At 38.0% G+C, this 22,939-nt stretch overlaps 1 protein-coding gene across 13 annotated transcripts in view; it reads left to right on the forward strand.

The window, feature by feature from the left end:
- The window catches only part of Gadl1 (glutamate decarboxylase like 1), a 494,905-nt gene that overhangs the window by 375,741 nt on the left and 96,225 nt on the right, over window positions 1-22,939 (forward strand). For 12 of the 13 annotated variants that reach the window (XM_078038250.1, XM_078038239.1, XM_078038243.1 and 9 more), the window contains 5 exons: window positions 3,428-3,507; window positions 3,630-3,684; window positions 8,691-8,807; window positions 14,221-14,285; window positions 14,556-14,637. In XM_078038250.1, coding sequence (XP_077894376.1) covers window positions 3,428-3,507; window positions 3,630-3,684; window positions 8,691-8,807; window positions 14,221-14,285; window positions 14,556-14,637 — 399 coding nt within the window. The remainder of the gene's footprint in view (window positions 1-3,427; window positions 3,508-3,629; window positions 3,685-8,690; window positions 8,808-14,220; window positions 14,286-14,555; window positions 14,638-22,939) is intronic. The other variant, XM_078038249.1, reaches the window with a different exon arrangement.

Here is a 22,939-nt window from a genome sequence, read left to right on the forward strand (position 1 = left end):
TGGAAAGGGAGAAGAAATCATGTTGAAAGCCTAGACTAAACATCACACCTGGGAAAGACCTGTAACACAAGTGTGACTGGGGAATGGAGAGTCGCAAGAAATGGAATTCTTATGTCATTGTGAAACCAGAACTCAGGGATTCAGTGAGGTTGTTCGGCTTTTGTTTTTGTTTTGTTTTGTTTTTCCCAAGAGGCAAAATGTATGCCATGGATAACAAGCCGGTAGAGGTTGGCGCCAGAAAATCCAAGAGCTGGATGTGAATTCCCCAGAAAAATTCCAACCCTGTGAGCCTACTGTGGCCTTGAATATATATTTTCACTCCCTCCCTCCAGACTCCACTTTGTAGCTCATGCCTTCCCTGATCTGCCTGAAGAGACTGGGGCATGGCATTTGCATTACTTTAATTTATAATTTAATAACCACCTTTACTCTTATTATAACAATTCAATCTATTCTCTTGTTAAAAAAAAATTAAAGAATGTTTTTACTAAACAGTCTTCAATCCTATGGAAGATTTTTGCTAGATCTTTGTGGTTTTTTTGTTTGTTTGTTTCTTTCTTTCTTTGTGTGTTTTAGGTGTGTGGTCCGTGGCCCAGAGATTGTGTTCCTCTACTGTCTTATTAGGTGTCCCAGTGCCCCTCAGTTTTCATGCTTCCCCAGGTGACTCTATCTCTGTCTTGCACCATTTTTGCATTGTTCAGGTTTGAATTTGGATCCAGCTATTGGTAGAGATCTGCAAGATCTAACAGAGTCCCCCCTGTGCTATCAATATATCCAAAAATAGCCTCCCAGGTGCTAAATGGCAAAGAGAAAGGAAATTCTGGAGAAAAGTAATTGAAGTCATAAAATTATGACTTGATTAGTTCTTTGATATGAATTCCTTAGGCATGCTGAAATATTAGATTTGCAAAGTTCCTGAGTAATTCAAATCATTTTAGGAATCCACATAAAGTAGTGATCACTGACCGACAGGGAAAGGTGAAAGTACAGAGAAACTCACCTCCCATGCCAGTGACCAATGGGACCAGTTTGTCTTTGTCAGGGTCCTTGCTGGAGGGGGCAATTGAGATGTTGGGGGGTGCGTGGCTAAGGGTTGTCCCTCCTTACACTCTGTACCCTGGTGCCTCACTGAGTTGGGCTGGGATGTTACCTCCAGTCTTCTCGACAGCACACAGGGGTACCATGGGCTCTCCTGATAAGCATAAGGCTAAGTCCATCCACCTGGATTCTTAATTCTGTCTCTTTAGGAGTTGAACCTGCAGTGTGTTTTTGAAGAGATCCCCTGGATTCTATTTCATTTCATTCTTCCTTAACATGCCACATGTATCAACTCCACTCTCCCTACCAGCTAATTTGAATATCAAAATAGTCAAGCCCTGGAAGGAGTCCACATGTCCAGGGCACAGTGCATGTTGAGGAGAGAGCAGCAGTTCATTGAGAAATCCAAGGTCATAGGGGAAAAAGAAAGAAATCCTTGCAGGAACCAGAAAGTAAAACTTCAGCTCAATGCTGTCTTTCATGTAGGCACTTTCTGTTTTATCTTGATAGAAATGAGCACCCGCTGAGATTTTTGTGCCTTCTGTAGATTTATGAAACCTACAGGGAGGTCGAGTCTCAGAACGACTGCCTTCTCTTTTGCCAGTGACGGGAACAGCCGCCGTTGGTTTCTAAATGCGGTGGTTACTTCTGAATTCCAGCCTTCCAGGGTTTTCCTTGCCTTGAAACTACTCAGCATGTCAGAAGCATCCCCCTCTCTCTTTCTGTTCCTCTTCCAGGGTTCTGGCCTTCTTGGATCTTTTCAGATGTTTAGACTTCAGTTTTACAGACGTTTTATCTGTCCCTATCCATTTGAGATTGACTTTGGGCTGTACTTTGCCCTGAGGTACTTAAAGACAGCTCCACTGAAGCTATTCTTAGTCTGATTACAAATATTTTATTCAGCACATCTATTGGTTGGAGATATTTTGCTAATTCTCAGGAGTAAAGCACTGTGATTTGCCCTATAGTCAGATGTCGGTGGAGGTAGGCTAGCGTTTATCAGTATGAAATCAATAGCTGTTTTGTTGCCATAGCTCAGATCTCTGGTGAGAAATAATTCACCTTAGCTCTGTCACCTTAGCTCTGGCAGGCCTGTTACCTCCGACCAGCATAGGCTGATGTATCAAGTAGAAAATTAATTACATTTTCATGTACGTTATTTCTCTTCAATATGCATATGTTCTTGTAACAACCTGAAATAAATACATCCTGCAGGCATTTTGGATGTGTCCTATTTGATATTTGGAAATTAATTATTTAGGATGGTTTCCATTTTTTTTCCTGATGGTGTTACCTCTGCATTTTATTTTTACAGAGTTAAAAAAAGAGCTCCCAATAAAACTCTCTTGACAAAAGAAGGAAAAAAATTACCACATTTGAGGGAATTCATCAAGTTAAGTGTGAAGGCATGACTACTCTTTTAATGTATTCATACCTACAAATTAAATTACTAAGGTTTTTTTGGTACAATAATGTCCTTTAGCACCTTCATTTTTCTGGCATGAAAAAGAATTAATTGACCACCTGTCCTCACTAATATATAAAGAACGACATCTCCAGCGTTCAAATACTAATTATTTTATAGATGGCATGTGGTGGTAGGGGGAAGGCCAAACAATCTAAAGAATATTCCACTATTTGCTAAAAAGAAATGGACCAGACCTCATTCCAGAAGCGTCTATAAGCCTCCTTCATGCCACAGCTGTGAAAAGTAGAATTTTTACAAATTAATATTAGTTTTATTCTTAGGACCTTAGCCTCATTCCTATATGATTTAATTTCTGCCTTACATTCAACATTAAATAAGACTGGTCATGTGTCTGATCAGCATTTATAACCCATTGTTTTCTCTTGGAAATAATTAAATTCTTCTTTAGCCTGTGATTGCAATCTTTGATACACATTCTAACTCTCTCCTTAGAGGATTTTGAGTCAGCAACAGACTAGATTCTAAGTTGCCATTAATAGTGAGCCTTAGAGCATCAAGAGAAACTTCTCTCCACGTTATAGAGAATAATAACCATCAGTGACCAAGTTTGTTCCATTTGTTTGGCTTTGTGTCCATCCCTTTTTGTATTTTGACCCATTTCATTCTCTAATAAGCTGATGGAAAGCACGTTATCGATACAATCCCTTTATAGATTAGCAAACTGAGGTTCAGAGTGTGTGCATTATTTGTTCATAAATCCTGGTTCCTCTGACCCCAAAGTCAATGTTCTCAGCCATTACACTAAGGAATGGAATTAAATTACTGTTATCTTTTTCTTTTATGCAATAATGTTCCAAATATTTTGCTCAACTATGAAGACATGCTTATTTAAATAATAACTAATACATTTTTCATGCTATGCATTCATCTCTCTCCCCACTCTCTTGCCCTTTAATTCAGTGTCATTACTCCATGAAGAAAGCAGCCTCCTTTCTTGGGATTGGTACCCAGAATGTGTGCTTTGTGGAAACAGATGGAAGGTAATGGGGACAGGATCTGGAAGCCTGGTGGGTGGAAGGGGAAATTTATACTGTTTCCAAAGCAGTACCACTGCCTGTTAACTACTAAACATAACTGAAAGTCTTAAATCTGTGTCCCTTAGAGGTAAAATGATACCTGAAGAACTGGAGAAGCAAATCTGGCAAGCCAGAGAAGAGGTAAGAGGGGGAGAGAGAGATCGCACATGAGAGCGAGCACAAGTGCATATGTGTGCATCTGGGAGGGAGGGAGGGAGGGAGAGAGAGAGAGAGAGAGAGAGAGAGAGAGAGAGAGAAGAGAGAGAGAAACAGGGAGAGAATGCAAACAGCCAAACCCATTTCTATGTGTGGGAGAGAGAGAGAGAAGACAGCATGTTGGAGTTAAAATAAGGAAGCTCATTTACAGATGTTCTATTTCCAGGTGCGTGGCTCTCCATGGTCTGTGGTGTTTTTTTTTTTGTTTTGTTTTGTTTTGTTTTGTTTTGATATCTCATTCCCAGGCGGCCAGAGCCTATTAAAACACTGACAACACCATATTCAGATTTCTTGGCAACAATAAGCCCTAAAGATGAACTTAGCCTCTCCAACAGAGCCTTGGCATGCACTCTGCTATCTATGTAGCTCCTCCCTCCCAGAAATCTGTAGGACAAACAGATGTTTTTGTGCTGCATTCAAAATGATTGTTGACTTCTTTATCCATCCCTCCTCCCAATTGCTTCCAATCCAAAGCCCATCCATTAGTGCCCCTTCATACTGGGTCTGGGTCTAGCCTTTCAGTGGCAGAATATCCTGTCTTCCCCACCTGCTAGAATATATTCAAGCTGAAATGCTGGTTGTTAGAAAAGGCAGGGCATGTCTCTGGTTACCTGCTTTTTGAAGAGGAAGCTGATTATTTTTGGTACTAACCATTTGCTCTTTGGACCAAAAACCTGCTGGATTGGTGCACGTACCTCACTAACTCCGCCCACTTCTTCCCTTGCTAATGGAGCTTCAGATACTTTTCTAGTAACTTTCCAACAGGTAGCAAATGGTCAGGCCCAAGAAAATTAAAAATCCCATCTTTTGAGCTGAGATGTGAGGTATACCTATCACAGGAGTTCACACTCTAAGAATCATGGGTAATTTTTAAAAGTAATTTTTAAAAATTTTAAATTGGTAATTTTTTAAATGTATTAAAATACAGTTTTAATACTGTATTTTTGTTCTTGTACTATTCAGGGTTTTTTTTAATTTTCATAAAAATCAGCTTGTCCTGGGGCATGATAGATTACTGTATTTTGTTCAAACTCTATATTTTAAAAATTCTGCAGTTCTTCTGGCTGTATTGGCTTCAGGTGTGTATCCTTAAATCTGTATCCACTTATTTGTTTGTTTGTTTGTTTTTCTTGCCATTCTAAGGACAAGTAGATTTGAGAACTCTCTGGTGGTTCAGATTAGCATATATGCCTTTAACTTTTGTGTAAAATTCTGCAAAATACTGGCTGTGAACCACAGATACTGCTTTTGAGTCTTAGTTCCATTTTATTCTACAGAAGTTCTCGTTAAAGAGAATGTTCATGACGTCCTGGATGTTAGATAGTGGGGAATGCTGATGGTGCTTCTTTCCTGTTTCACATTTTTTCTTCCTTCTTCCTTCCCCTCTTTCCTTCTCCTCGCCCCCCCCCACCTGCCCTACCCCAGGGCTCTTTTCTTTCTTTCTTGAATTTTAAACTTTTGATTACAATTTCAAACCTACACAGAAACAATATTAGGAGCCTTCCTATGCCCGCAATGTCTCTCCAGCAATCCTCAGCTCCTGCTCTCCTGTGCCTCATCCACACCCCACGCCCTTTCACCACTGCTACACGAGTCTGAAGCACGCCCTGACATTATCTCCTTGGACCTATAAATCATGGAGAATATCTGTAAGACATAGGTACTCTTTAAAAAAAATGATTATATTTAAAAGCTAAAATTTCTTAATGTTATCAAATATTCAGCTTATATTAAAAATTTCCCCATTGCCTTTTTAAAAATAATTGGCTTGTGTACACTGGGATTCAAACAAGGTCCACGCAAGTCTTTTCTGATCCCTAGCTTGGTCCTCCTCCTTGTTTGTTGCCTACAATTGATTTGTTGAAGAAGCCAAGTCCTTTGTCTGGTAGAGTGTTCCACATTATGGATTTTGTGGATTACATCAAGAATTGAGATGCTAAGTGCTCCCCACCACTGTGTCTGCAGTGTAGAATTTAGATCTTGAGACCCAGTGAGATTCAAATTGGAATTAAACAACAACAACAACAACAAAAAGCAAGAAGGTTTCCTTTTGTCTTTCTGTCTGGAGATATCTCATGTCCCTTTTTGTGCTAACACTACAGTAGGGTTTAGTATTGTTATAAAGTCTGCAGTCAGTCCCTCACCTCATGGATTTTGCTACCATTGGTGGTCATTGTCCAGACCCATCATTTCATCAACTGATGTTCTAATTCAGTTTCTCATTCCTTCCTTATTATTGGCAACACTCTCCTAAAGAAAAATGTTTCCTCATCCCTGTTTGATTTCCCTAAGGAAGCAGTTTACACATGCAAGGCAGGATCAATAATTTATTCTTTCCCCCTTATTGACCAATTTTCAAAATACTGAGTTAATTTTCTATAAACATGGTCTCCCAAATTTTTGGTATCACTAATGATTCATATTTCTTTTCTTCTTTTCCTTTCCTTTCCTCTCCCTCCCTCTTCCTCCCCCCCCACCTTTTCTTTCTTATGTTTGGTGTTGCTGACAGTTGAACCCAGGGCCCAGCATGTGCTAGGCGAGTGCTCTACCACTGAGCTATACCAACAGCAACAATTCATATTTCTAGCAGAGTGAATTTTATTTCACCGAAGTCACTATTATTTAGTTACTCCAATTTTTGTTTTGACAATAATATATATGAAGCCAATATAATTCTAAAGTTGAGAGCTTAATAAAAGAAGTCTTTAAAAAGTAAAAAAAAATGCTTTAGGCACATTTAAAAGTAGGACAAGGGGCTAAAGCTGATATGTCTTCTTGGTTTTCTTTCAAGTCAGCTGATAATTTAGTCTGGATTTACTTCAAACAAACCTTGTACCCATTCGAAGATGATAATATATGATGAGTAGTTTATTTTCCTCAGTAGCTTAGACCTAGTTGTTTTGTTTCAAGCTTTTAACTCATACTGTTTCAGATGTAGGCAACAGTATTTCAGCTTTTCTTGTGTTCTCAGATTCAAGTATCTGGTGGATCATAATCCATTAAAAACTCTTTTAAGCAGTGACCTTTACTTGATGCTATTACAAAGACAGTGAAAACCACAAGGCACCAGAGGTTCTCAAGTGATTATTGACAAGCCCAAACTAGTATGACCACCGAATATTTTGGAGGTATTTTTGTGTATGAGTACTTGAAATGACAAACTTTCTCAGGGAATATAGCTCATTGGCAGCATGCAATCAATGCCCTTTCTACTGAATTTTCTTGTTACCAGTATGAGGTATGAGGAAGGAAAAAAAATATGGAAGGTTAAATCCAGATTGCAAAAGTTTAATTTCTGGACCTGATTTATAGCAACTTTTTTTTTAAAGGTGAGAAAAACTCATTAATAGGCTATGATGGTGTGCATAGGTATTTTCTCACAGCTGTCAGAATGTCATATAGTCTGTGACAGGAAAGCCCAACCATTAAAGACACCTTAAACAGCTTTAGCAAATTACTTCTTTTGTTGCTTTTGATGATTGATGTACATCTGTTCTCATTTCATTTAGGTCACTGACATGATAAAGACTTAATCTGTTGTGTTTGAGAACAGGGAAGAATTTCCAAAGCCCATGGTTTCTCCCAGGGGCTCTCTCACCTTCTGGCCTGGCTGAGAGGTTTGGGGTAGACTCGATTCTGTGTGTCACAGATGTCTCCCCAAAATGGCAACTGGATTCATTATGTACCATCACTTTGATTCCTGTGCATCTCAATTTGGAGATGTGGGACCAAGTGTTCTTGCTCTGCCCCACTTTCTGTTGAGAAATAACATCTTTCTGTCAAAGGTCAGTTAAATTGGAATGAGTTTGTTTCAAACACAACCACATCTTGGCATCAAAGGATAAAAAAAGAATGTTGCAATAATAATGCACTTCATGATAAAGCTGAGGGGAAAATATACCTTCATGCTAAATGGAAGAAGAATGACTTTCATAGGTGGTGAAGTGACAGGAGTCACTTATTCCTCAGGTGTTCTAGAATCCTAGGATTCTAGTTGCTTGTCACCACCTCACATTGGTCTGTAAGTTTTCCCTCCAGGATGCTTCCACAGTAAGCAGCTCATCTCTGCTGCCATGCTGGGATTCATCTAATTGGAAACAACCTGTTGTATTCTTCCTCTGCCTGGTTGACATAAAGTCCCTTAATGGGGTCAGGGTGCCTGGCTAGCTTGACTACTGTTACCATTCATCTCTACGTGTGCCCCCACACTCTCCCTTTTCTCCCCCAACTTCCAATGGCATTTGTTTTCTCTGCAAGATGCAGCAATCAAGTGTAGGAGGAGGAATAATCACGGCAAGAGTGATGCCGGTTCTGTTTTCCAGTACCTTCCAGTGAATTTCTCTACTGTATCACCCATGTGGAGAAGGCCTCCCCACAAGGTTGCCTGATTCTCTGTATTCAAATTTTGCTGGGTTTTGTACCTGAACACATTCTTTGTTTTGCAACTGCACTAAATTTACAAGGAGACAACCAAAAGGCCTGTATGGTTTACCCCCTGGGGGTTTGTCTGCCAGTCATGTTCCTTCTTGTTTTGGAGAAGGGTGACAATGTCACCATGGAGGCCCAACTTATTTCCCTAGGAAGGAATTGGGACACACATACAGATTGTCAGTTTGCCTTTGCCACAGAGTCAGTTTATGCTCTGTCTGGGCCATGCTTAGAGCACAGAATACTACAGAGGGAGAATGAGAGCAATAATAGCGAGACTGTATATTGACCTTGCACAAAAGACTACTGCCCTCTTAGCATTTTCCCAACCTGTCTGTTAATTACAAAAGTCCATATAGTGTAGAAGTTTAAAAACACCCATTGAATTAACAATCACCTTCAAAACGCCAATATCCATGTCTGGATGCATAATGCTTTGTGTTTCCAACAAAACTTTGGTGGTGACAGTGACAGTTCTCTCTGTGTATGGATCCTTCTCACAGGGGACAATGCCGTTTCTTGTCTGTGCCACCTCTGGCACAACTGTGCTGGGTGCCTTCGACCCTCTGGATGAAATAGCTGACATCTGTGAGAGGCACGGTCTCTGGCTTCACGTGGATGTAAGTTCACCTGCGTACACACACACCTGTCAAACTTTCTTGTCATTCTGTAGCTTCTTGCAGGTTCTCAGAACCTAGATGCAAAGCCCCAATTACTTTTAGTTGTGCTTCTAATTTGGGGAAATTAGTATGTCATTTCTGTGAGGAATGAGTTTGTTTCAAAATTCCAAGACTTCATGGACACTTGTATTAATTTTCTGGATTCCACTTTACTTTTTCCTGTCCTTAGTGGTATCTTTTTGCCTTTCTGAATTATGAAGTAGCATAATGTCAGGATACATTTTGGACTATGGAATCAAGAAATTTTTTGGGGGGGTGGGATTATAACCTGCCTCTTCATTGTGATCTCAGGCTTCCTGATTGCAGTTTCTTCTTTTGTAAAGGGAGATGGCTGATGTGGTCTGTAGAGTATCCTCTTGCTCTGAAATTTTATGATTCCAATCAGCCAGAAAATGTAAAAACTACATTACATAATTGCAAGCGATAATTAAAGCCAGTTTTATATGTATCTCTCGTAGATAATTATTTAAGAGGGATTGAGATGACTTAGATTCTTCATAATTTTCTAACTTAAAAGATGGGCTTTTTTCCTAATTAATTTTGTGAGTCCTGAGGTTATTCATAATAAAGTTTCCTTAAAATTAAAGATAATTTTTAAATCCACTTATTCAGAGTTAAAAAGTTGAAATCAACTAGTTGTGAATATTGAGTTTGAGTTTTTTGGTCCCCTTATTTTCCTCTTTCTTTCTTATTTGATTACTTAGTGAAACCAGAACTTAACTAGTTTTATTCTACCCATGAAAAGAGGTGTTTAACCATGCTGATGAGACTTTAGGGAACTTTCCTCTGGTAGGTTTCGTGGTTCAGACACTCCTTATCAGAAAATAAATAAATAAATATTTTTAACTTGTTAAACAGAAGGTGACTATTTGCCTTCATAATATTTTAGAGTTTGGATGATTTTTATGCTTTCAAAATTAAATGTAGATGATATGATGTGCAGGGAATTCCTCAGAAGTTCAAGATTTTCATTAAGCGTGTGACAATATTTGGTGAAAGCAGAAGCACTATGAAGCGTACGAGAGGCACAGACATGATTAGCATGCCGGTAGAACTACTCCAGGTAGATTATTTGCAACTTCTTTAAATGAGATTTTTTTTTTTGTATCTGTATTTTTTTGTATGAGTATTTGTTTCTGTTCATATTCCAACTTACATCTTATTGATTTTTATAGACTTAGAAGCATAATAATACATTATGTCATGAAAGATAATATGAAGTAAGTCCTTTTGTAACTGTGGAAATAAGGAGAAACAATTTAATACATCAGCAATTGTACTTAAAATATTCTACTCTCATAAAAGAAGCATCAAATATGGATTATATAGTTTATGTAAAACAGAGTAACTACAACAGTTGTTAAATTGGGAATGATATTAAGAGATTTATGGGGCTTAGAGAAAATTGTGATTTATACATATGAATGAAAAGCTCCCTGGGTTTTCGAAAAATTAAAGGTTGAACTTTTGAAGTAAACACTTTTTTAAGGAAACACATAAGCCAAATTAAATTATTCTGTTTACACATAGTAGGCATCTGGCAAATGCCCATAATATTGGACTGAGTTTGACCACACTCTTTCTGACATATTAAAGAAATTAATAAGCTCTAAAATTGAGATAGTCTTTGCCCATCCTTTGCTATTTCAGGGGTTCAATCTGTTGAAAACATTTCACTACAGCAACAGGTAGCGTATCTTGAAGAAACTTCACATAACACAGGAAGTTCATTAATTTTGAAGATAGAATATTAACAAAATTGCCGTAATTGCTTTGACCTACTAGAAATCGGCTAAAGAGTATTTTAAAGAGTTTTTAAAATATTAAAACTGGTATTTATTTATTTCTCTTTAAAATGCCATTATGATTACTTATTAGTCTGGGTTTTCCATAAAACTGATTTGCCCTTGTCTATATACCATACTTTATTAATTCTAACTTGCACTTTTAAAAAAGTGTTTTTACATCTTTGATATTGGTATTTTGAAAATGTCTTTTTCCCCCCTCTCAGTAGTATACAAATGATGGTGAATATTTGATATCTTAATTCGATTAATTATAATGCATTTTTATTTTTTTTTTAAAGAGAGAGAGAATTTCAATATTTATTTTTTAGTTATTGGCGGACACAACATCTTTGTTTTTGTATGTGGTGCTGAGGATCGAACTCGAGCCACACGAATGAATGCCAGCAAGCGCGGTACCGCTTCAGCCACACGCCCAGCCCAATTATAATGCATTTTTAGACAACAGAATAAGAAAAGCCTTCGTCTTGTGAGGATCTTTTCCCTTCAGGACCATCGTTCCTCCGTGAGAGCTGATGGGATTCAGGTCTCTAACTAGAAGGAGGCAGGGCTGCCCTGCTCTCCTTTGAGGCAGAGTCTGATGGCTTCTTCGGGGACTCATGTGCCCAGCAATGCTTTCTGCTGTCTCCCCACTATTCATTACAAGTCCTAGGGAGACTGTAACATTGTTTTTAAAAGCATGGACTTTAGAGACTGTAGAATCTAGATGCCACTCCTGCTTCCACCTCTCTTTTAAGGTTGGTTTTCCTATTAATTTATTAACTAGTTAATTAAGGAGAAAAATATGCAAATTAACATATTGTGGTGTCTGGCATATAGTGTTAGCTCCATAAATGGCAATTCCCCATAGAGATGCAAAATCAAGCTCTTTCATCACTTAAGTGGTTGGTTTGCTGTTCTTGAAACTCTAGTGTTAGAGATTGAGAAAGAGAAGCAAATAGAAGTAGGATATGGACATCAGGAGTTTTATTTGTTGCTCCTTTTTTAGCTCATTGTTGTTGTTATTGTTTGTTTATTTGTTTTTGTGAAATGCATAATTTAGAGTCCACTCTTGGTGTCGTACATGCTATGGATTTCGACAAATGTGTAACTACATGTATCCCCCATTATAGTATCATACATTTTCACTGCCCTAAAAATACTCTGTGCTCTACCTGTTCAACCCTTCCTTTCCCAATCCCTAACAGCCATTAATCTATATATGGTCTCCACAGTTTGTCTTGTTTCAAAAAGTTATAGAAACTCATCTCTCTGTATCCACAAGGAATTGGTTCCTGGAATCTAGCAGATAAAAAAAAAAAAATAAATTGTGCCTATATTGAAGATGCACAGATTTTTCTTCTTGTCATGATTCCCTTTATATTGCAATGCAACAATTACTTATATTTATATTTTTAGGTATTATAAGTTACGTAGAGATCATTTTAAACTATTTGGGAAGGCTACCTAGGTTATATGCCATTTTATAAAAGGTGCTTCAACATCTATGGATTTGAGTGTCTGCCAGGCTCCTGTTAGCTCCTTTGAGGAGTGAATTTGTGACTGAGCTCTTCCTAACCCTGCCAGTGACTAGGTAAACCAGTGAACTAATAATGCCTTTAAAATGTGCTAGTATTTAGGGTGTGTCATGGAAGTAAGAGAACCTAATCCATAAGTCATCTTAATGTCTGTGGGGAGTCAAGATCTCAAAATTCAGACCTGGGGACCTTCAGTTAGTAAGTTAGGATGCTGAAGGCAGTAGCTGCTGTGGCCCATCTTAGTCATCCATGGTCTGTTATGAGTCCCAGTAGGACTGGGGAGACAGTATGACAGTATGGCAAGAAGGACACTTAGCTGGCAGCCCCAAGACATGGTTTCTTTACAAGGAGTCTGTGGGACTCACACACACACCACCCTCAAGATACATTGAGTGCAGAAGCCTTTGGGCACCTCATGGTGTTGTTCAAGACATTAGTTCATGAAATCAGAGCTGGAACTAGGTTGAGACCAGAGATGGTTCAAGGACTCAAATTTAAGCACTTTAAATTCATTTTTAGAGCCATGCAAGAGTCCAGATTTGAGACCAAGTTCATTTTTAAATTGTGTAATTAAGTGACTCACTCACCTCAACCCACTTCCAGCCCTTAAGGGGAGAGTTGCCTTTTAAGTGGGAGTCAAGGCCACAGAGTGCCCTCTGCTATGCTTTATCTTCATTGGTTATCAATGGGTCCAGCTTTGGTAATAAAGTGAGAATCATAGAAGTGTCTCATTTCCTTTATCTTTCACATTTATATTGAATACAATCCTGTCATTTCTTTCTATATGATATTGTTATCCACCTATCTTATTTAATTTTATAGTTGAAGTAGGACACCTTTTCTATATCCTTGGCACCTCTTGAACTCACCTCTTGCCTAAAGTATGTCCATCACCCTCAGTTCCCCATTTTAATACTCCCCAAGTTTTCCAATGGTCACCTTCACTAATAGAAAATTGGTTTTGGATCCTAGATCTGATTTTATCATCCAGGATACCTTGGACAATTAGCTTCCCACCTCTGAGCTTCCGTTGATCTGTAAATATTGAGGCTGATAATAACTCCACCCCCAGGGTGATATTGTAAGAATTAAATAAATGCGAGAGCATTCAGCCTAGCTCAAGCTATTTCCCCCAGATTCTTCCACAGCACTCATGCTTCCTTGTCCTATCTAGATTAAAATTTGGAAGACTGAACAATTTTCAAGGATCAAACTGACTTTTGTGTTTCCTACCTTGATCCCTTCTTCCTACTTTCTTGACCTATTGATTGTGGGACTTCCTTTCATTTCCCTTTTCTCTGCTTCCTTCTCCTGTATGCAGAAAATTTGCCTCTTCAGTGAATAACTAACTTCCTTGATAGTCCCAAGGTTTCCCTCCTCCATTCTCCCGCTTTCAATTTGCAAATGTATCTGAATGCCAATTGACTGAATAGTTCTTTCATTAAAGGGAAGGTTGCCACCTAATCATCCCCATGAACCTTTCATCCACTGTGTCAATAAAGTGCTTCATTCATTGCTTAGAATTCCAGCCATTGGCCTATGACTCACCATACAGTGTGAATGTCAAAATGTCAGCTTTGTGAAAACATTGTCCCTTTTAGAGTCTAGGCTTCAAGTGGGCATGGACTATCTTTTTTAAATCTCTTTTTATCTGCACAAATTCAAGTGGTTAGTGTGCGAGGTATCTATGATGTGTGAATATACATTCTAAGAGTCAGTAAGGACCCATCTATTGTGATGAGGTTCTGGTTGCCTAAGTAGAGCCAGAAATTAAAATCTCCTGGGACTGGGGTATAGCTCAGTGGTAAAGCCCTTGCCTCACATGCATGGAGCCCTGGGTTCAATCCCAGTTCCCCACAAAAGATTTTTTTTTTTTAAATTCCCTGGAGTACAAATTGGTTAACAGAACATCAAACCAAATACCAAGTAACATAGATTGAGATTGTCACTGAGGATTTTCTATATGACAACCCACTGGTAAACAAATAACATGGAAGTAACATTACCTTGGTTATATAAATATCTCAACAGGCTTCTTGGGGTGGCTCAGCTTTGATGTCAAGGAAGCACCGCAGGCTTCTACATGGTATCCACAGGTAAATGTCCTTTCCTCCTTGCGACTGGCTTTTATCTGGAAAAAAAAGAATCTCTTTGGACTTTGCCCATTGAAGTGACATTTTGAAATCAGGAAAAAAATGAAATAATTGTTTTTCCTGAAACAAAACAAAAACCTTCTAAATTGCCCCAGATGACTCAGACAAGGAATCCTGTAGAGCAGTAACTTATGTGTGAGGACTGAATGTCCTTTTGCCTGTGGAAACTAATCAAGTGCCCTTCCTACTCTGTCCCTTTCTTTAACACAATAGGGCTGACTCGGTGGCCTGGAACCCACACAAGATGCTGATGGCTGGAATCCAGTGTTGTGCTCTCCTTGTGAAAGACAAGTCTGTGAGTTTTCCTTTTATGGTCCTCTGGCATCCGAGGGGTTAAATTGTTGTGTTTGTAGAAGGCTTGCCATTTTAGCTTGCTCTTTAATGTCTTGGGCCAGGTGTACATGAAGGGTCTTTGGGAAATGTTGATGGCCTTGAAAGGAAAAAATAAATAAATAAATGGGCCCAGATAAAATATCTAGTGTTTCTTCTCAGGTAATTTTGGGGATTTTATTTAGGTATTATATAATCTCATTAGTTACAGCAAAATGGTCTCTCTCACCCTCATTTGGATTATATTTTAAAACTCAGTTTTAAACACTGCCAAGATTTTTTTTTTTCCCTCGTTGATTAAGTCTGGGATTTAAGTTGTCTTGAAACTTCTGCTCACTGAGAAAGTGGAACAGATGTGGGTCATACATTAAATTGAATGTTTAATATGCTTAGCTAGGGCTTAACAGCCCATTCACTAGGAAGATGCTAGTTCAGGGCTGATCATGGAAGACTGATTTATTAGAGGATTGCTGGTCTCAAGTGACTGGTACTTAGCTTCTCTGAGAACACTGGGGACAGTTGGAAACTGATTACTGTGAGGCAATGGGAAAGGGTTCAGGTTCCCCTTGGCCCATGGTGTAAGCTTGGCCTTTTCCATGGGTTAAACAAGGATCCTTGTGGGAAGTGGCCCAGGCTGGGAAGTGCTACTTCATTCTTAGAAATGCCTCCTCAAGATCTGTGTTCTGCATGTGGGTGATCTTTCTCAGCCATCTGTTTATATATATATTTTTTTCTTTGGGGGACTCCCTTTGCCAATGTTAAAGTCATTTTTTTTGTTTTAAAGCATTTTTTTAAAATTTCAAATAAAAAAACACTTAAAATATGAAACCTACTCTTGCATGTGTTGATATTTAAGATTCTTTTTTTTTTTTAAATGTGATGTTTGTAAGTCAGTGCCCTATGTATTTTGACAGAACCGAACATAATGCCCATCAGAAACTAAGCAGAAATTCTACATCTGTAGAAATAGACACTCTCAGGAATGTGAGTGTTCCTCTGAATCTTTTGTTAGGTCGGTTATAGCTGACTGTACTCAATATCATTTGCCTTTTTTAACTTAGGCTTTTAAATTGTGGGGTCACTTTATTTATAACTGAAAGGTTAGTTTAAGATTACCTTATCATTTGCCATCCAAAGAACATAACTTGCACATAGGTATGTACTTAGGACATGATAGAAATAGGAGTAAAAACCTTCCTTTTGGACTAGATATAAGAACTAAAATGCACCTAGCAACTTCTTGTGCCTGACATTTTACATTTGCCATCTTCCTATTCAGCCAACCTGAATTACAAACTTCTCTGTTGGTGTGATGCTCTCAAGGGTAGAAAATTTAGACCAAAAATTTTATATCTGTTCTTTTTAAGATTTTATGCACTTTTGAATGATATTTAAATGTTTGAGCCAAGAATTAACTTATATGTATGTACAGAAGACAGTTGAAATTGTTCTGGATCATATAACTCCTTAACAGGGCTTAATATTTTTAAATATTTTTTAAAATATTTATTTTTTAGTTGTAGTTGGACACAATACCTTTATTTTATTTGTTTGTATGTGGCGCTGAGGATCGAACCCAGGGCCTCACATGTGCTAGGCAAGTGCTCTACTACTGAGCCACAACTCTAGCCCTAAAATTTTATTTTTAAAAATAATTCATTCCTGGATCTCAGTGATAAAAATAAGACCTATGTCTACCCATGTGGCAGGAATTGGAGAGGTTAGGAAAGTTGTAGTCACTGTGTGAAGAATTGAGCACTTTTTAAAAAAATGTCTAATTTTTTGATAAAAACATTATTTTCAATTTAAATGGAATCAAAAGTTCAACCATGAGATTTGAGATAGGGCAATCAGTTTAAGTTTTGTGTTGGCAGCTTTTTGTCTCCTTTGAACCTGCTTTCTGCTTCTGCTGTTCTCTTTCATATTCATTAATTTGATCCTTCTATCAACACTGACTGATCTATGTGGGCCCAGCATTGTGAGGATTCCAGGCTTATAGCAGTGTGTAAAGCACATGTATTTCCCAGAGTTGAAGCGATTATTATCTCACAGAGAAGACAGTGAGCAAAATGGACATATTTATTCCTTTAATGGTTATTTTGTCTTTTTTTTTCTCCCATCATCCTTTATTTTCCATTTTTTATTTATGCAGTATAGTTGCAGCTAATGATGGGATTTGTTGTTACATATTCATAAATGCAAACAATATCTAATTTGGCCAATATTCCTTCCCAGTATTTCTTCCCTCCTTCCCTCTCTTCCTCCAGTTGGTCCTTTTCCTCTACTGATCTCCCATTGATTTTCATGGGATTCCCCTGAATTTCTTTTCCTCTTTCCTCTCTAGCTTCCACACATGAGAGAGAACACATGACCCCTTACCTTCTGAGATTGATTTATTTCACTTAACATGATGGTCTCTAATTCTATCCATCTTTGATTGTTCTTTTGATCAGTGCATTAAAGAATGGCAGACACCACTGATTGTAAAACCAACAGCCATTTCATCCCTTTTTTTCTTCTTATCCATCCCCAGATACTCACCAAAGCAGTCTTTCATCACTAGGTGATGCAGAACTGGCCAATGCAATAGAGGAGAATGTGATGAGGGCTTTTTTTTTTCCCCTCTGGTAGGAGGTGATACACACACAAAATGAGCATTCTTCCCCCTTCTTTCTAGCCAAGATGCAGTCATATCAGAACATGGAGCACAAATCTCTGACAGCAGTTAGGTAATGGACCCTAAATTAAAACATAAACATGCACAGAATGGCAGAGAAGAAAAGGAAAAGTATTGGTCTCATACCAACCTTGGAAGTGCCTACTTTTAGATTTTTTGTGACATACAATCATTAAAATTAAATGCTTCATTGCTGAAATCATCTCCATTGGGTAATCTATTGCTTACAGCCTAATGTACTCATATCTGGTACAGAGCTGGGTGTCATGCTTCGGTCACATGTAGCATGGAGACTTGAGATGTTCAGGTGGAAGGAACAGTATGTGCAAATTCTCACAGAAGAGAAAGTCCTTTGTAAATTTTAGAAACTGAAATAAATTTACTGTGGCTAGACTAATGTGAAGATTCACATGGAATGAGACAAAAAAAATAAGCAGTAAGCAGATCAGACAGAATCTTAGAAACCATTCAAATGATTTTAGACTTGATCTTCGGAAAATGGGAGAACTTTAAAACTAGAGAGTAATTGGAAATTTGCATTTAAGGCAATAATCTGGAGGCAAGGCTGGATGCAAGACTGAAAGAAATTTGGCAGAGTTGATGGCACGTAAGTTGAAAAAAAAATGTTGTGAAATCCTAGATATATCTTAGGTATCAACTGGACACAGCCAAATTGCCAATTGTGTATTGTAGATAAAAGAGAATGAGGGATCATGTTTGATTCCTTGAGTACTCATATGGCAGCTGAGTGAATGGTCCTGTTTAGGAAGATGGAGAATGAGAAGATTCAAGAGTGAAATATCTTTATTCTTACATTAAATTTGAGATTCCTAAGTGATATCCACTTGAGGCAGTTGACTGAGTCTAGGAAAAAGAAGTATTTGATCGAAAAGTCAAATTAAGAAGTTATTGACAGAGGTGATCGCTGAGGTCATGGGAATGGATTGGATGCCTTGGGAAGAACTTTAGACTGAGATAAGAAGATGGGCTAGAACTTAATCCTGAAGAATTTCAGAGTCTAAAACTTGGATAGAAGAAGAAGATCACCTCAAGAAGGCAGGTAGTAAGAAGGCCAGGGGAGAGTGATGCCCATTAAATGGAAAGAATAAATGGAGAGAAAAGGTCATATCTTTTCCTCACTGCTCACAAGATTCATGACTGACACTTCTATATAACCAGAGATAGATTACCAAGAAAAAAAAGCATTAACAAATTTATTTAACCAAAATAATTTTGTGGGACATAGATGAGGGACTCAAAAACTCAGGGAAAACAAAGTATTTTTATGGCTGAGACATACACAATTGTGTGTGGAGAAGGGGTCTAATCTGGTGGTGATAAAATATGAAAGCTTAGCAAGGTTTGCTTGTCCAGGTTCTCCTTGGCCTCCAGAGATGGGGCAGGAACCTGTGGAATAAGGATCTTGTGAACTGCTCTCACAGGTGGTAGGTCAGAGAATTCTTTATCACCTATTCAGAGGAAGAAGGCAGGAGAAGGTCAGAGAGTGACCTCCAAGATGCCCTATTTTGGGGTTGTGATCCAAACCCTGACAATGTCATGAGGGATGTGAGTGATTTTCATCCTCCATGTCACAACTTAAGTGCCACTTCTTCAAATGTTCTGGGACCAACCAAGGTAAACTTACCTCTCCCATTTGATCTCTCTGAGACTATGTTCCCCTGCTTGGTGGTACTCATTACTATTTGTAATTATGATTTCTCATGTTTCCCTCCTGCTAGAATGTAAACTGCATGAGGAAAGTGACTAAAATCATTATAGTCACCTCTACCCACCCAGTATCTAGGAAGTATTCACTGAAAAAGGAAAAAAAAAGAAAATAAAACTAAAAATCATGGGGACATTTAATGATGGATTAAGTACATTAAAAATCCCCAAAATATCTGCTTCCATGTCAGCAGTAACTAGGAGTTTTCAGTTTTTTTTTTCCCTACCCCAAATTATTCCTTTTGAGGGCTCTGAGATACAATGATTAAAATTTTAACTGATGAGATCTATTGCTGGGCCCCAGACTGGGCTTGGTGTGCCTTTGGCAGTAGTGGATGAATAGTGATTTTAATTTGGACTCATTTCTCCAGTTGATGGAAGGGGTAACTTGAGTTAAAAGAAAGCAAATTGCTTAGTGAGTGTACTGCTAAGGCAGACATTAACTCCCTAATTTGTACCCCGAGAGCACCGAGAGCTCTGACATTGCTCACAAAGCCCATCTTTTGATTGACTGGCTGGTCCTGTTTGTGTTTTTAATTTCCTGCATTGGAAAGGACTGGTTCAGAAACTAAGCATCTCTGATACTCTTGAAGTGGTACTACCACTAACCGTCTTCCATGGTAGAGATGAAGAGAAAATCAGGGATTTAAAAAAAAAAAAAATCTGTGATTCTAAATAAGTTGACTTCAGATGTAAATGCTGGATCTACACGGCTGTTTTGTATCAAAGACAGTTTTGATGCTTTGATCTAAAATAAAAGGCAATATATTCTAAGAATCAGTTTCATAGATAACAGCAAATCTCAATATCGGCTTTTTGATTTTTAGTGTTTATTAGAAGGACTTTCTAGTGTTAAAAAACTTGATGCAGGAGAACAGGAAATCTGCTAATCAGAAGGTTTTTGAGTGTAGATTGTTCCCCTCCGTTTCTATCTATCGTTGTCATCTGATTTTAACTTACAAAGCCTTCCTGGTGAACTCAGCAGCCACAGTGAATTCAAATGAGATATTTCATTTTCTTTTTTAGAAAGATTATGTTGCACCTATCCTATGGATTTTTTAAAAAATCTTCTCCATTTTTTTATTTTTATTGCACAAGTGATGCATATTAATCACAGATGAATCAGAAAATTCAAATAAAGAGAAAGATGAAGAAAAGAAGACACAAAATACTAATATCCAAAGATGCCTTTGATGTACTTCCCGAGACACACATTTCTCATGGGAGATGTTTCCCTCCTGCTAGAAGCTACACTTAAGTGTATACATAGGCGCCATACCTAATCTACAAAATTTGGAGCACATTTTGCTTTTAACATGCATTTTCTAATTTAACAAAATTGTGAACATTGTTCTACATCAGCATGAATTCTATAGAATTTCAAATAGCTGCATGGTGCTCTGTCATTTTAATATACTATAATTAACTTGGCTAATGCTTATTACTGACCAATTAGATGGTTTTGTTTTTGGCTATTACAAAGTTGGTTGCCATCATTGAGGCTAAATCTTTGTGCAGATTCTTTAATCTCCCACTAGGACAAATCCCCAGAAGTAGAAGAACCACAATTAGCTTTCAAGGTACTTTTTTATAATTCCCTTTACAAATCATTTACATTCCCACTGGCAGAGTATGTCTGTGTGTGTACGTGTGTACATTTTAACCTTTGACATTGAAGGGGTATTTACTTATGTCAATTTGATAGGCAAGATATTTGTTCATTTACAGACACAGATACTGATGTTTGCCAATTTTATCTGTTGACATTTTAGTTCTTCTCAAGCGACTTCTTTGGCTCAAGGTATTGACATGCAATTCCTTGCTACCCAGGTTACAAATGCGAGGTCTTGGGAGATAGGATTGCAATTCTTTTCCATTCATATTCATTTCAAAAGAGGCTCAGAATGTAGACCCAATTTTTCTTTAGAAGGAGTAGGAAGAAGAAGAGGAGTAGGAAACTCATCCAGAACATACTCCTTGAGGATATGCTATGGCCACATACTGCACTGCACACACACAATAAAAGAAAAGAAAACAGAAGAGAAAGGTCACTGATGTCATTTTCCAGTGTGGCTCCGAAGAAGAAGGCAGAGAATTTTTGCCTGATTATTACATCTAAGAACTAATTACTACTGAGCCCCATTTCAATTTATTTTCTAAATAGTAAATGAGACTTTAAATTACCCCTGTTATATGCCATTTTAAAAATTGTGCAAGAAAAGAAAGTAGATTTATGATGGAAACGAGAGCAGACAATATTTGTTTTTGTGAGGATTTCTTTTTCAGCTCTTGTTTTTCTTTAGAGTTCTGATGGAACTGCCATTAGATGCTTTGAGAATGAGTAATCTGATCTCCAGGGCATTTGTTTCCTCTCATGCCAGAGCTTACTCACACCTTCTCCATATACACGCATTCTAAATTTCTTTAGAATGATAGTCTCAAGCTAATGTCACAGAAAAAAGGGAAAGTAGGTGTTTAAAACTGATTAGAAAAGAGAAACGTATCAATTGTAGGGAAGACATCAATCTCCTGTGCTTGGTGCTGCCAAAATCATTCTCTGTATCTGGATATTCTCAGTTGAGCCGAGAAAATTCTTCCCAGGCCTTTCAGCAAAGTTGTAAATTGTATTGCACTTGCAGAATGCATTGGAGCTTTGGTAAATGGTCCTTTCCTTCTTGAATTCTATGTTTTTAAAAATCATAATAAACAACAGGTAATTTCCTTTTCATGAGGCATTTGGAAATTTGGTGCCTGTGCCTGCATATATGGGTGCATCACATTAAAATGTGATGTTATCAGCAGTAGCAAACACTTTGATCATTTCTGCTTTCCTTTATGAGAAAAGGGGATATAATGATGTCGGAGTCTCATGTTCAAGATTCACTGTTCTCCCCCACCAAACAAAGCAATATAATCAGGTTTTAATATCTGTTGGTATTACCCTTGCCATTAAGTTTAACAAGGGAATTTGCAATGGCACTTTGCTTTAGATCCATTCTCCTTAAAGCATAATATATGAATCCTATTGCTGATTGTGATCCCAGGGGCTATGTCATTGCATAGTCATGATTTACCCACCTAATTTCAGTCACCAGTCACCATCTAGTCATAAGCATTTGCAGAGCCTTAAGCAAGACTTGAGCAGGCTATCAGGGCCTATTCCATGGTTCTTGGCATCATCTCAAGTAGACCGAACTACTTGAGGACAGAATGGTCTTTCTTTGCCACTCCAGTCTGACTGCTGTGTACAAGCTCTGGTGTCAATTAATGCTCAGTAAAAATGCTTCTGGACATGACTGAATGTATCTCTTTTCTGTACAACCAGATAGTAATATATTTCGTAAAAAAAAATTTGTCCCTTTTGACACTTAAAAGGTACAATTGTGGGGTAAAGGACACAATACTATTAAATAGGAACTCATGATGGGGGATAGAAATGATAGTTTGTCTTAACCATAAATTTGGATATATCCCCATATTTTCTTATGTCTCACCTCATGTTGACACTTAGAAAAGAAGAATTTACGTGGTGCCACCATTTGGCCTTTTATTTACATGCCTCAGAGACCAATAATAAGTCAGTGACTCATGCTTTCCTTTTTCAGAAGCCTTCTTGTCTTTCCTCTGGAAAGTTATTTTTGTCTTAATGTCTAATGACACTGTTTTTTATTGGAGACTGGACAAGTGGAGGAGATGCTTGCTTCTCTAAGGTTCCCTGGGTCCTCTCTTGAGCCTTTCTAATAAACAGAATGAAGTTCACAATCTGCTCTTTTGCTGGCAATGGCTGTAATATTGGATCCAGCATCTTGGCCAACAGCTTCCCAATTTCATCCTTGAATTCCTTGAAGATTCTTGTGTGAGCGCC

Source organism: Ictidomys tridecemlineatus, chromosome 2 (assembly GCF_052094955.1).
Source record: "Ictidomys tridecemlineatus isolate mIctTri1 chromosome 2, mIctTri1.hap1, whole genome shotgun sequence".
In the NCBI taxonomy this organism is placed as follows: Eukaryota; Metazoa; Chordata; class Mammalia; order Rodentia; family Sciuridae; genus Ictidomys; species Ictidomys tridecemlineatus.